The 14,478-nt window shown below is 39.3% G+C and overlaps 1 protein-coding gene across 1 annotated transcript in view; it reads right to left on the minus strand.

Moving 5' to 3' along the window:
• MICAL1 (microtubule associated monooxygenase, calponin and LIM domain containing 1) overlaps positions 1-14,478 on the minus strand; it is a 54,240-nt gene that overhangs the window by 25,992 nt on the left and 13,770 nt on the right. The window contains exons 2-5 of the mRNA XM_063297685.1: positions 7,740-8,034; positions 5,021-5,228; positions 2,068-2,184; positions 852-953 (exon numbers count right to left, since the gene is read on the minus strand). Coding sequence (XP_063153755.1) covers positions 852-953; positions 2,068-2,184; positions 5,021-5,228; positions 7,740-8,003 — 691 coding nt within the window. The 5' untranslated portion in view covers positions 8,004-8,034. The remainder of the gene's footprint in view (positions 1-851; positions 954-2,067; positions 2,185-5,020; positions 5,229-7,739; positions 8,035-14,478) is intronic.

A 14,478-nucleotide genomic window follows, 5' to 3' on the forward strand; every position in this document is an offset into this window, starting at 1 on the left:
ACAAAGAACTTTCCTTTCTATTTTGCTTTTAATTTCCTCTCCTGCTGAAGGCAAAATGACTTTTGGAATTTTTTAAAATGATATCTGCTATTGACAACAAGTGCAGCACAGATACTAAAGCAAAAAACTAGCCTAAGCTAGACAACGACTCTTATCTTCATATTTAAGATTTCACAGAATCTGCTGGAGTCATTGAGCAAAATTGAGAAGAGATGCTAAAAAAGAAACCGAAGATCCCTCTTTCTAAAACCATGGGCAATCTTCGCCTCACAATTTAAAGATAATGATAACATGATACTCCTCATGCACTGTTTAGTTCATAATACTCCAAGCAACTTATATTTGACAAAAAAAATACTGTTATATAGGCAATTTTCAATTTACTCTCTCCACTTCATAAACTTTTAGAGTTCAGTGCTAAGTTTGATACAAACTTTTTGGGTTTTTTACTATTTGAAACATTGGAAAAATGACTTCTCTGAACAATATTTACAATGACAAAAAATGAGGTTTGAGGAGATGTCCACAATCACAGGTATCTGCAATTTTTTGCAGTGAATTGAACTAATCTCAGTTAAATCAGAAAATTCACCTTCAGTTTTTGGTACCATTAAGCACTCAGCTCAGAACAAAGAAGGGCACCTACTCTTTACAAGCTAGAGTAGCAGGGTCCCATTCAGCCGGAGCACCAGCTTTTCCAAATAATGAAATTATACTAAGAAGTCTCTAATCTGGAGCTGTTTCATTAATGTTCCCCCAGTTCTGCCCATCTACTGACTGGCGAATGTTCACGCAACATTCACGGAAGGAGGACAATTTGGAGATAGACTGTGCCTGACTGCCTACCTTACCTTCTGGCACAAACCTTCCACCACCAGCAGAGATGAGGACATCAAACTCAAACTGGCTCAGGGGAGAGGAGCCAGGATGCAGCACTGCTTTCCAACCACTGGCTGAAATGTAAAGATGAAATCAAGACTTTTGCCATGATGACAGCAAATAGACTCCTTTCCCCAGGCATGCGTGTTTATAAAGGAAGCAGAGGCATGTTTTGCTGGCTCAAAGACCATGGCTGACGGAAAGGCAGGTAACAGTCCAGCCTGTCTTGGCCCTTGCTAAGGACACCCTAATGTCCAATGTGAAATTAATTCACCCATTTGCTTAGAGAGATGGGATGTTGCTTGCAGAGAGACCTCTAGCCATAAATTACAAGGTTAAAAAAAAATCGCAAAACTATAATTGTTTTACAAGTTAATGCTTCAGAGCTATGAGTGATCCAAGAGACCAGAAATTACGGGGGGTGGGGGGTGGGGGGGAAGCAACCAGTGCCAATTTCTTTCTGTTTTTATTTATACGGAAAGTCTGAACGTCTTCAGGCCAAACAGAATATAATCATGGAACAGTTTCTCACTATGAAGTTCTGAGTGACCCTCCCAAATATACCTTTGTAAATCTGAGTTCATTTTGTCCTGCACAATACTATCAAGGGCAGATAAATGTTGGGATTATATCAGGGCCCAAGGGATACAATCTTTTTAGCCCCAAATGTTTCAATTGCATCACGTCTCTGCATTTTATCTTCATGCAGCAGAAAAACAACCCAATTTTAAGCAAGACAGCAGGGAAACCTATTATTTATGGAGAAAAGCCAATTCTCAGTACAAATAAGAGTTCATGAATCTCAGTCAGCAGTTTTTCTCCTGAATGTTTGAAGAAAACACCCCACTGTTTATATATTGATTTATTTTCTTTAGTTTCTACGTTGCTGGATTCCTTACAGCAAGCCAGCACAGCACAGGATTAAAACTAAAAACGAACAGTAACAACAATGAACTGCAGCCCCCACTTGGTTCACCATAATTCATGGGTAGGATAATACTTACCCATCTCCAAATGCTCTCCTGAAAAGTTATGTTTTCACAACTCTTCAGAAGCATAATATGGAGCAGGTGGTTCAAATGTCTGGGGACAGGCTGTTCCATTTGCCATACAAGGGATGGAGAACAAGCTTGAGTAATATACACTGCCTTTAAATACTCAGAAGAACTGATCTATTGATATTCTCACCCTGTCCATGAGAGTTTGCTGCTGGTAGAATGAGTCCCTTAAACTGTACACCAATGTGAATATGGACACCTAAGAGTAAGGCTACTTTCAGCAGGATCAACTGCAGCTGACGGATACCTGCAGATACAATAGGAGTGTACAGTCAGAATTGGTTAAAACAGAAGAAGATGACTTGTGTATACTCACTGACATTTAACCTCCCATTGCTACAAATGCAGCAGCTGGCTTTAGCTACCTCCTTTTCTACTTCAGGAAAAAGAAGGCAGAAAGCACTTCAAAATTATTCAAAAGTTATTCAGAAAAGGTGCTTTGGACTCTACGCAAAACCAGCATCTATCTGTTGATTGATTACATGCCATGAAGTTAGTGTCAACTCTTGGCAACCACATAGACAAACTTTTCTAGGATGGCCTGTCCTAACCTGGCCCTTTACGTCTTCCAACAGTGTACCCACCACTGATGTAATTGAGCCCATCTACCTTGCTGCTGATCATTCTGTTCTCTATCTTTCCAACTTTCCCTACTTTATATACTATACTTCTCAAGAAAGCTAAGTTTTTGCATAATGTGTTCAAAATATGATAATTTGAGCCTGGTCATTTGGCCACAAATGAGCACTCTGGGTTCATTTGTTCGATTATCCATTTGTTTGTTTTCTTGGCTACCCACAGTATTATTAGGAGTCTTTTCCAACACCAGAGTTCTAAAGCATCAATAGTCTTTCTATCCTCCTTCTTCAAAATTCAACTTTTGCTATCATAGAGCATCACAGGGAAAACATTTGCCTGCAAGATTCTGATCTTTGTAGATATAAATATGCCATGGCATCAGAATATATTTTCCAAGGCCTTCATTGCTACCTATCATGTGTTAGTCTATAATAAATTTCTTGACTGCAGGTTCCTTTACTGTTGATAGTTGACACTAAAATGCAGAAGCTATCCATCACTTCAATATCTTCATTGGGTATTCTAAGGTGGGTAGCTGTATCTGTTATCACTAATTAGGTTTTCTTTATATTTATTCTTAATTCCATGTTTTCACTGTGCCCCTTGACATTCTTTACTAGAACTTCCAGCTCATTTGCATTTTCAGCTGTTAGAATTGTGTCATCAGCATAACATAGGCTACTGATGCTTCTTCCTCCAATTTTAAAACCACATCTTCTTGTAATCCAGCTTCTCTTCCCTATATTCAACATATAGGTTGAATAAATAAGGAGAAACTATACAACCTTGTTTTCAGGGGTGTTTGCAAGGTGTGATTAAAAAAAAGTCAGGATGGCAGCTGTGATGGTTTGCCATATTTATATAGATATTCCATGAATTCCTATAGCACTCTGACAGGAGTAATGATTTAACTTCATCTTCTAATAATAGAGGTTCTTTTAAAGAATAAATATCTTATTTTGTATCTTGGATGTTAACATCTCTACTGCACAGAATTTCAGTATACACCTCTCATCTTTGATCTTCTTTCATTTACTGTCTATTTGCCTACTTAGCATACTGTTATAGGTAAAGGTAAAGGTTTCCCCTGCACAGTCGTGTCCGGCTCTAGGGAGCAGTGCTCATCTCTGTTTCTTAGCCGAAGAGCCAGCGCTGTCCGAAAACACTTCTGCGGTCATGTGGCTGGCATGACAGACGTGGAACGCTGTTACCAGCCCACTGAAGTGGTACCTATTTATCTACTTGCGTTTGCATGCTTTTGAATTGCTAGGTTGGCAAGAGCTGGGGAGAGCATACTGTTACTGTTGCTTATTTACCATACAGTTACTGTCTATTTATCTATTTGCCTATTTACCATACCATACATTCAAGGTTGGAACTTTCTTCTGTGTTTGGAGATCTTTTGTAAGACTTTTCTTGTTCTTCTGGGTCTATTTCAGTGTTTGATGTCTTTAAAAAGACTGCTGTTTTTTAGACTTCTGAGTGAGCCTGAAAAAAAGTTGCAACTGCTTGAAGAATTGTGCTATTTTTAACACATGGTTTCTTAAAGCAGTTGCAACCTTTTTCAGGCTTTTACAATGAATCGCATACAGATGGTGGGTCTGAACCATTTTTTTCAAAATTATTTTTTAAGTATCCACAGCCCGAAATTTCTATGCTCATATAGAAATCATGTGTCATGAGTACTGATGGTGAGCAGGAGGGGGTCCCTATGCAGGGGGCGAAATGCATGCATAGTTTAGAGGCTTTGAACTTTCCTTTGAAGAAACTCAGAGCAGACCCACCTTGAGTTTTGGGTTTATCTGTGTGGGTTTCCCATGGCCTTTCAGTTTGGCAGGATTTTCTGTCTACTAGAGTAGTACAATAAACACTAGAGACCAAGATACCATCTCAGTGTGGTTTTTCGCTCTAAGATAGGACATCATGGTTTCAAAAACCTATAGACTCCCTTAGCATTAACAAGGAGGACACTAAGCCCCCAGAATAACTGAATACAATATGGGATGTTCTCTGATCAGAAAATACAGGAAGATTAGAACAACAAAGTAGAATCCAATAAGCAAATTAAGTCCAAAAGAGAAGGAAAGGTGCCCTTAGTGTGAAAAGACAGGAAAAATCCTTGACAGGCAACTCACACCTCTGGCCATAATTCTCTTCAAATGCTAATTATTCTACGCATTTACTTATGCTCATTTATTGTTATGAATTCCACCATTCCTAAATTGGGACCCACAATGGTGCAGTTTCTCTGTAATCTTGGCATTTCTTATTTTGAGACATGCAAGTTTTTCCAAGAAGTGATTTTGCATCCCCTTTGATGCACTACAGTAGCTTGTTTTTAACATGAGTGAGCTCTCTTGCCAAGCTTTCAACTACCTTTTCCTGCACCTACTGAAATCTAGCCTGTTCCCAAGACCTCTGCAGATTCTTTGAGCTGATATTGCTGGTTCCATCGTCACAGCACGTCATATTCTGCCCTTGAGAATTCTTCCTAACATACTTACTGATGTGATCCAAGGAGCCAGTGCAGAAATGGCCATAGAATTTCTTGGCTCCAAGTGCCCGCAGGTCCTGGATAGTGAAAGGCCAAAGGTGCAGCACATTGTTCCGGGAAAAGGCCTCTCTTTTCTCTACCACCACAACGTGTGCTCCAAGGAAAGCCAACTCGATAGCCGAGCGAAGACCACAGGGCCCTGCCCCAACTATCAGGCACTGAAAAAAATTGTCACAGTGAACTGCCAGAGTTAAAGAATTTGGTGCAGGCAAGACAATACAGTTAGACAGCGCTGGAACTTACACAAGACTGAGTGGTATTACATAAAAACAGGAGCCAGAATATGGCCCATGGGATAAAGAGAGACATCACAGAGCCCAAAATTCCCCAGTTGAATTTTTCCTTTGGTGGCGCTGCGGGTTAAACCGCTGAGCTGTCGATCGGAAGGTCGGCGGTTCGAAACCGCGCGGCGGGGTGAGCTCCTGTTGCTCGTCCCAGCTCCTGCACACCAAGCACTTCGAAAACATGCAAATGTGAGTAGATTAATTGGTACCGCTTCGGCGGGAAGGTAACGGCGTTCCGTGAGTCATGCTGGCCACATGACCCGGAAGTGTCCCTAGGGACAACGCCGGCTCTAAGGCTTAGAAACGGAGATGAGCACCGCCCCCTAGAGTCGGACACGACTGGACTTTACGTCAAGGGAAACCTTTACCTTTACCTATGAACAAGGAAATGTTACCTGTGTTAAAGTGGAACTTTCCTGATAATAAATTAGTGTTTACAGAAATTGCTCACTTGTTGCAGGGAATTTATGGCAGGAATTCTCCTGACAGTTAAAGGAGCCTATGACTTGTGGAATTTAGCGGCATGATGCCATTGGTTTCTTCTATTCAGTCAGACCACCTCTTCCCCTTGACTCAAAGACGAGAAAAATCCCTATTTTAATCTTAATGAAAGTTGGAATTTTAGCAACATTAAAGGTAATTGAAATGAAATGTTTTTAATGTGCAAGCACTGAAAAATGCTTGGTTGCTTAAACAATTGGGCCACTTTTTTAAAAAAATTATTAAATGACATTTCCAGCCTTCAGGCAACCAAACATCCAAGGCTTCTTATGCCCCTTGACAAATCACTGCAGATCCAGGCAAGACTGCTATATACTGCTGAGTTCTGCTCCCAGGGCCACAAATATATCTTTAAGGCTTATCTTGATCATCGGACACATAAGCCAGCTGATCCCTTTGCAAAGGCATCCATGGAGTAGCTGGATGTGAATAAACCTGCAAGTTGTTATCAGTAATGAGGTTCACATAGCCAGAATTCAAACAGTACTTCCATCTTTGTTGAAATACATTCCAACTTTCTACTCTATCAAATATTTGGAAAGCTCCAAACCTGGATAAAGAATAGTGGCTTCCCAGCAATAAAATAAAAAGGCAAAGTTCCTGAAATACAAACTAACTCCTGAGATTAAAAAATTTAGAGGCCAGGATAGATAGTCAGTTAATTATGTGGCAAGGTTTTCTGCCTAGTGTTATCAGCCATGCATGCTGCCACAAATGTAGTACAATTGTTTCAACACATGTCCAACTTGATATACAATAAATATTTCCCATGTTACCCATGTGATGGGAATGTCATTTGCATTAACCATCTGTGACAAATTGTTAAATGGGGAATCTAACTGACCTTGAGTTTCATGGCTAGTGTTCCTTTATGTCACAAAGTGCATAGAACAGCTAATTACTCCTTTGTTCTGATTTTGTAATTTCAATTAATGTTCATATTTTTAAAGATTAAAATACTTGCAGTTACCCTGAGATATTTGTTTCTTTTCAAATATATTTGAAATATTTTAAAGATTTAAAATACTTGTAGTTTTCTTGATGTGCTTGTTTCTTTTCATTTTAGTTATGTCTCAGTTTTTTTGTTTCCTGAGAAACTACAATTTTGTTGCTCAAAAATAATGCTTATTCATGTATTATGTAAAAAAAAGCCAGTGGTGTTATATTTGTGTAATTACATTTTGATTTTTTACATGCATAATGTACTTTTGAGAGAGTTCAGTTTTTCCCCATTTTGCAGAATTATGCAGTTTTAGAGGAAATACTTTCCTTCTTTGAAAAATGTATATAAAACTGAAAAAAGTGCAGTCATCGTTATTGGTGTGAGTTTTTGATGAGGGTGTCTGGATGAAAAAAACCATTTGTAAACAAAGAACCAGAAACCCTTATAACCCAGCATGTAGGGAAAGGCAGAACAAAACTAATGTCTTCATACCAAAGCAGCAGGAAATTTAGTAATAATAACCAGACAAGTATGAAACTAGCTATTATAATGTCTAGTTATAGACTTATAATTGTGACACATACAGACATATATTGTACCTCTGCACATACAGAAAGGCAGAATTAAACTAGTGCCTTCATACTTCAGCTGAAGGAAAGTTAGTACCTGTAATCAGACACCAGTCATGACACTGGTCATTATAATGTCTAGACCAGTGTTTCTCAACCTTGGAGACTTTAAGATGTGTGGACTTCAACTCCCAGAATTCTCCAGCCAGCCATATTGGCTGGAGAATTCTGAGAGTTGAAGTCCATCCATCTTAAAGTTCTCAAGGTTGAGAAACACTGGTCTAGATGCTAGTGACTCAGCATCTCATATGGAAACCTATCAAAAAGACCCTTCTCAGGCTATCACTTAACAACCATGCTGTGCCTTCTTACCTTGGTGTTTGAACATGCTCTTCCCTGATCATAGTCTCTGTGTCCAGCCTTCTTGTCCAATTTGGTCCACAAAGCCTTAGCACTCCAATAATTGAGAGAAGACTTGAGCTTGTGATAGAAATGAATCTGGCCAGTGTGTTCCAGGCTCAAATGACTGCACAGCTCTTCAAATCTGCTTAAGACCTCTTTGCACTGCTTGGCATGCAGGAAGGCATCAAAGAGAGAATGAGACTGATTTGGCTGCTCTCCATCTTGCTGGCTCATTCTCCTGGTACTTCAGGGGCCAGAATGAAGCCTGGCAAAGAAATCAGGAGATTATAGATGTGCATCAATGTCCCTGTGCCCAGAAGGGATGGAGAAATCTGAACTGAAAGCAAAGTACAACTGTTTGCCTCCATTGGTGGCTGACACTGGGGAAGAGGGATGTGGCAGGCCCACCACTCCCTCACCCTTAGATGTAGACCTTTTTTCAGGCAACACCTCTCTTTGAAATCAAGATCTACTCCACTTAGCATACGAGGTTTTAATATAGGCAATGGCCTTCTTGAGAAACAGGGATGGATGTCAAGGAAAAGGCCATCTCTGACTTTTCTGAATCTGCAGAAAAAGCATATCATATATTATCTGGACTGTACCACTTCAAACTATTTTAGCTTAAAAATAGCATGTTTTAATGGGGTTTTTCTCTATATTATAGTTTTACCTATAATGAGATTTGGGGGAGGGGTAGTTTTGCTGCTGCTTCTTGTAACATGATGGCATTCAGATATTTTACACTGGATTTATCCAAGAATGGAAGTGAGCCACAAAATAAAATGTCATCGGGCATGTTTCCAATAATTAAGGGTAGATACATATTTTTTCTTGCATTAGTGGCTGGTGTCAGAAGTCAGCTGTTTTTCTCAGGTTTTAAATCCAAGTATTTTTGTTTTCCAAGCCCTTTTAAAGCAAAATATCTGCTCTGGGGCCCATGTTTACAACCTTTCCTTTGGGATGAGCACCAGACTGTTCTGATTCAAGATGTGTGTCTTGCATTCTGCTGGAAGTGGTATGTTATCGTGACTAACAGTCTGAACTATGAATCATGGTCACGATGACAACATTTCAGCAACCCTTATATATTACGTTTATATATTTTCCCTTGCTGCAGAGCAGCCTCCAGAGGAATATATGGTCTTTTGTTAGTCTTGTCGCTTACAGAGCATCTTAAAAAGCAGAAGAGTGGATAGGATTACTTGCTTAAATTTAGTAATGAGTTGGTTTCTTTTCCTCAAAAAGCAGCACCAATCTATTTTTGCCATTACACATGTTTAAGTGTCTTCAGAGGTGCTCAACAGCCAAAAGGAGAGACATATTAAACCTAACCCAGAAAAGCATGATGCCAGTGACTTTTATAATGGAGAAAAAACATCTGTGAGCATCAAAATTGATTCAAATTAAGGCCCTTCACTTTTTTCATGGTGAGAATCATTCCTGGTTGGGGGGGGGGGGGGTTATTACCTGTACATCAGCAACTGAGGCTGAAAGATATGACTTGTAGAGATGTGTGAACATCTCTGAATTATTTCAAGTTTCAATGCCCTGTTTTTGTGTGTGAAACAGTTGTTTAAGTGAAAAATAAGCCATTTTGATCATTTTGAAAATGTTTTGAGCTTGAAATACTTCCCAGATGATCAAAATGGTCCATCCCAAGTTCAGGAGGAGGCTTTTGAGCTCAAAACAAAGTGTTGCCAGTCCAAAAGTGTTCAGATTCAAACTACCTGTCTAATGCCACCTAGTGAAGCAAAACCTAACCATGGAACCTCTGGTTTATGGTGCAACCTCTTAGCTACTTTGCCATACTGTCAAGCCCGAGCAAAGCCACCGAAAGATATGGAGAGGGTCAAGCACGGAGCAAGATGATGAATTAGCTAAGCAAAGACACTACGAACCACACCACATCCTCAATAACTGATGCTTCAGTGCTTTATTTTTGCCTAATTAGAACCATGAAGAAAGGAATGCTGATTTTAGCTAAAGTGTACAGAGGTAGGAAGTTTAATTTTTTCTCCCTTTATTGTTTCACAAATCTGAGTTGTCTGTTCCACAGCTGAAGTTTGTGTCATATGGGAGAAAAATACAGGTAAGATAGAAATTAAACAAACAAAACCAGCTCACAACATCTTCCTGACCAAATCACAATCATCTGTCTTACAGCAGGGCAAGTACCTTGGAGGAGACTTTCCCCAAACAGGAATAGCGTGAGGCCCTCTTTCCCACACACTACCTAGGAGTCACTTGCAAAGGGTGTTCATTTCACTCATGTTTCCTTTTTCAGTTTTGGTCAATGACTGCAACGAGTTGCACAATTTGTCAGACTAGCTGCTTATGGTCAAAACCACTCACACAGGTCTGAATCGGAATTACCTATTACCACATTTGTGACTTCCTTTCCACTTCGTCATGCTCTTTCTTCCTACACCGCTCTGAGATTAATAGCCATGAAATACAAAACATCTCTCCCCCTGCACCCCACTTAGAAGGCTCTGGCATCTAAGTCTACCTTAAATCTTTTCTTTTGGCAAAAACTTAGTTTTTGCTTATTTGTACATATTTATACAGACATAGGAACCAGATCTTCTGGCAGAACCAAGTGCCGTCCGTCCCACTTCCACTCCAGGAGCGCTTTCACAGACTCGGTACTGCCATGCACTATGTTGGAAGTTCATATATTCGCTTTATCTTCCAACATGATACAGACCATCTCTTGACAGTAAAGCTTTATAATTCTACACAGGGCAAATGCACTACTAAAGGAACACTTCAGCCTCTTAGGACATCACTGACTTTAGGGTGGTCTTTCTCAACTAAAGGCACTTCTACTGTAAGGCAAGTTTCGACATGAGAAACCTTAGCTACGTTTCTTCAAGAAGTTCAGTGTTAACGGCTGTTGCTTGAGCAGAGATAAAGGTGTGTTTTTTTAACTCACATTGCATGTGTAAATTAGCTCACTGGTGCACAGAAAGTTTCTGCTCTCACTCACCAGCTGCTTTTGAACAGCTGTGGTTAACCAGAACATTAACACTCTCTGTATTTTTTGCATTTCATTTCCTTGACTTTACTGTTTACAGTTTCATTCCTCTTCTGTATGTGTTTATGCAGCTGCAACTCAGTTTAATGTATCCGTGATTTTATGAAACTATTCACAAAAACTTATGGCACAATATTATGCTTTTTAGAGTGCCGTATGATTCTTTGTAACTTTGATATAAAAATAAGGGTGGTTTTTTTATTTAAAATTGATAATATTTCAAATTTCCCTCTAGGATAAGCCAGTCTACACTGTCGTCAGCTAGAATGAGTAACTTTTTCTCCCCACCCAGTCCAGTCAATATCCTGTAATCACATGTATAGTTAAGCTCTATTCAGTCTTTCACTGTGGGAATCATGCAAGGCAGAAAGCTGTTTGGGTACATCTGACTTGTAAATTATGCAACCATGGAACAGAAGGACCAAGACCACAAAAATGGTTTACTGTAACTACTAGATCCAAACTAGGAGTCAAAAAGATCTATGAGGACGCAGTTTCTTCCCCTCTTCTTGCAGTCCTTGATGTTTAAAAAGAAAGTATTGCTGTCTGCAGCTGGGTTGACTTTTATTATACATACTCTGTTTACGAAGTTTTTCAGCAGGAGGAGAGAGCTGTTAGCATGAGCATTGTACTGAGGTATAGCACGAAGTGGTCATCATCACATGTGACCTGGGCTTGAAGCAAAACCCTTTGGCAGTGACAAGAACTTTTCCTCCTAGGTAAGAAACCTGTTTCTAAATGTAAAGATAAAAATCAGGTGATTCATTTAAGAAGATTAGCCAGTTCCACCCTGGAATTATTTATGTAATATCCTAAACAATCAGCCACTTCCCTCAGTCAATGAAGGGATGTTTCTGACTAGCTTGATACAGATACTAAAACTCCACAGCAGTAGAGGGATAAATGGAGACATCATTTGCCTTTATTATATTCTGTCTATTCAACACATTCATTAATCAAAGACCCAGCTGGAAGAAGGGACTCTAGGAGTAGCTATGGGAAGCAACCTGACCTCAGAAGAAGCTCCTTCTGAATACTGCACTCCCAACCAGTATTCTTGAAGACAGAATGCTATGCTACCATGAGGTCTTCTTTCTCCAATCATTATTAATTAAATTCTCTATAGCCCCAGGCAACCTATATGTGGTTTGATTTCCATAGGTGCCATAACCTGCCTTTGTTCTGGACTCAGAAGTCCTCAACATCTGTGAAAACCACACCTCTATAATTTTATCCTTCCAAGTATGGAGAAACTTGGCATCATATCCACACCATGTGCATTTTTATTTTTTGCCTCTATTTTTTTCTCCACAAGCCATTCTGGAAGGTCTACCAACCCCATAGCAAAGACAACACTTGCAGTTTCTCACTGCACATAACTCAGAGAGATAGCTTGTGAACAAGATCACCAAGTCTAGAGACATACTCATGCAAATTTGCCCAACCCACACAGGGTTTTAAAGTAACAGCACCCTGAATTAATTATGTAATTTGCTTGATTTATAGATCAGTTGCCATTAAAGTCCCTGACAGATATACAAAATGCTAAAAATCTAAAAACAAATTAAAAGATATAAAATATATGAATACTGTAAATCTAATGTGAAAACAATGTTATTTTATCACTTTGGCAAGAGGCTTAAACTTTTTAAAATGAAAAAATTAAACACTATGGGCCAAGTGAAAATGATGTGCTTTACAACCCTTCTTATACCTGATTTAGAAAGCAGTAGCAAGATACTAAATGGCAGATCAGTCAAACTGGGCTATGGAGGCTTCTTGTAGTTCTGTTGACAATGTCAGAATATAAAGATTATCAAGGTGGCAAATCCTTCCAGAACAAGTTGAAAACCACTAAATGAACTGGATGAACCATTCATAAACAAGAACTGCATTTGGATTGAATTTCAATTTCTGGCCCTTATCCAATTTAGTATTGTATCCAGTCAGCCCCTCTTTCATTGCCTTAACTTTCTGTCCATTAGATACACCTCCCACATTTTGTAAATAATATGGCCATTGAGTTTCAATTTTTGTTGAAATTCAGAATCACTACTGAGATCTTTTTAATATAAGGAAGAAAAGATGTCTTGATGTGTTTCCGAAGCCCTACTCCCAGTTTTAGATTTTAAAAACACCGGAAGCTCAATTCCATCAGCACTGAATTATTCACCAAGGAAATGGCCAACTTCTACTGTTAATTGCTTTACCACTATATCATATGAAAACATCCTGATTTCACAGGTCAAAGAAATGTGTATATAAAGGTTTAACCATTCTCTATTACAACAAGATGATACTATCAAAAGGATAAAGGTTCTTACTGCTTTTAGATGTTTTCCTATTAACAGACTACACAATGCTATCTTTGAAGTTCAAAGGCTGGCGATATTAGACTTAATGAGGCAAATATTTCACAAGAACAGTGTTAATGGGTTAGACTAGGAACCAGGAAACCATGTCCATTCTCAGCTAAGTCTTCTGCTGCTGCCCAACCTCACAAAGGTGTGGACCAAGGCAGCTTTGTTTTACATCTGGAGTCAGAAAAATTGCCAGAAAAATCTGAAACAAAAGGTTTTAGCTAAGAATATATAAGAAGCTAATGGTAGAGGTTTTCTGCAGCTCAAGTTATCATTTTTGCATTAAAATCCTTATCTAGATCTTGATGCTAGATCAGTTCCACATTGCAAAACAAACCCTATTCTCCTCCCTATTCTCACTTAGAAATGTCATATCCAAACTTGTTTACCAGGTTGTCCAACTTTCTAAGAGCCCATCCACAGGTTATAAACTTGTTCTGGAACTGTATTGCAAAGTATTTAAATTGCTTCAGCTATCAATCTTGGATTTTAAAGAACAGATTCAACACTTGTATGGAAACAGGCATGATCAGATGAAGGGAATATTTTCCACTTCTACCCAATTCCAAATGTCAGGATTTGCCAAAGGAAAAAAAGCAACTGTTAAGTTGTGGTGGTTATCTAGAGCCCTTAAACTTTAGTTTCTTGGTTATTATAAGCAACGTAGACCATAAACCAGGGAGGTTATTTGAAGAACCACCTCTCACCGGTTATATCTACCAGTCACTTCAAGAGAGGCATGTTACAGGTCCTGGCTACGAAAGAGTGTCATCTGGCAGGACCAAGGAAGAGAGGTTTTTCTGTCGAAATGCCTGCCCTGTGGAACATCACCCACTGGATTTCAGATTGGCCCCAACCCTCCCAGCCTTTAGGAAGGCCCTGAAGACATGGCTGTCATGTTCACTGTTTCAATGTATAGTATACATCGTAACGTTTCACATACCATGGTGCTGACGCGCGTTTCTGTTTGGGAGGGAGCTGCTGTGAAACCTTGTACCAAGCTCTGTATCTGTGCTCATTACAATGGAATGTGTTTGGGTTATGTTCTCTGTTCAAGGACTTTTCCCGCAGACCATCAGAAACCATTAGGAGAACCTGGGATTGTGAACTTGGGAAGATTCTACGGGGGGAGGGATCTCATTTGCACCAAGGGTTTTTAGTTTGAATTTGGCGCGCTTTCATCATTCTCAGCTTTCTTTGTGATCCTGCATACTATTCTTTAATAAATCAGATATCTTTGAATTCCTGCTCATGAGTCTGATAGTGTTTTAGAATAGGCAACCATTACATAAAGCTGAGAATCACCAAA

This window comes from Candoia aspera, chromosome 3, assembly GCF_035149785.1.
Source record: "Candoia aspera isolate rCanAsp1 chromosome 3, rCanAsp1.hap2, whole genome shotgun sequence".
NCBI lineage: Eukaryota > Metazoa > Chordata > Lepidosauria > Squamata > Boidae > Candoia > Candoia aspera.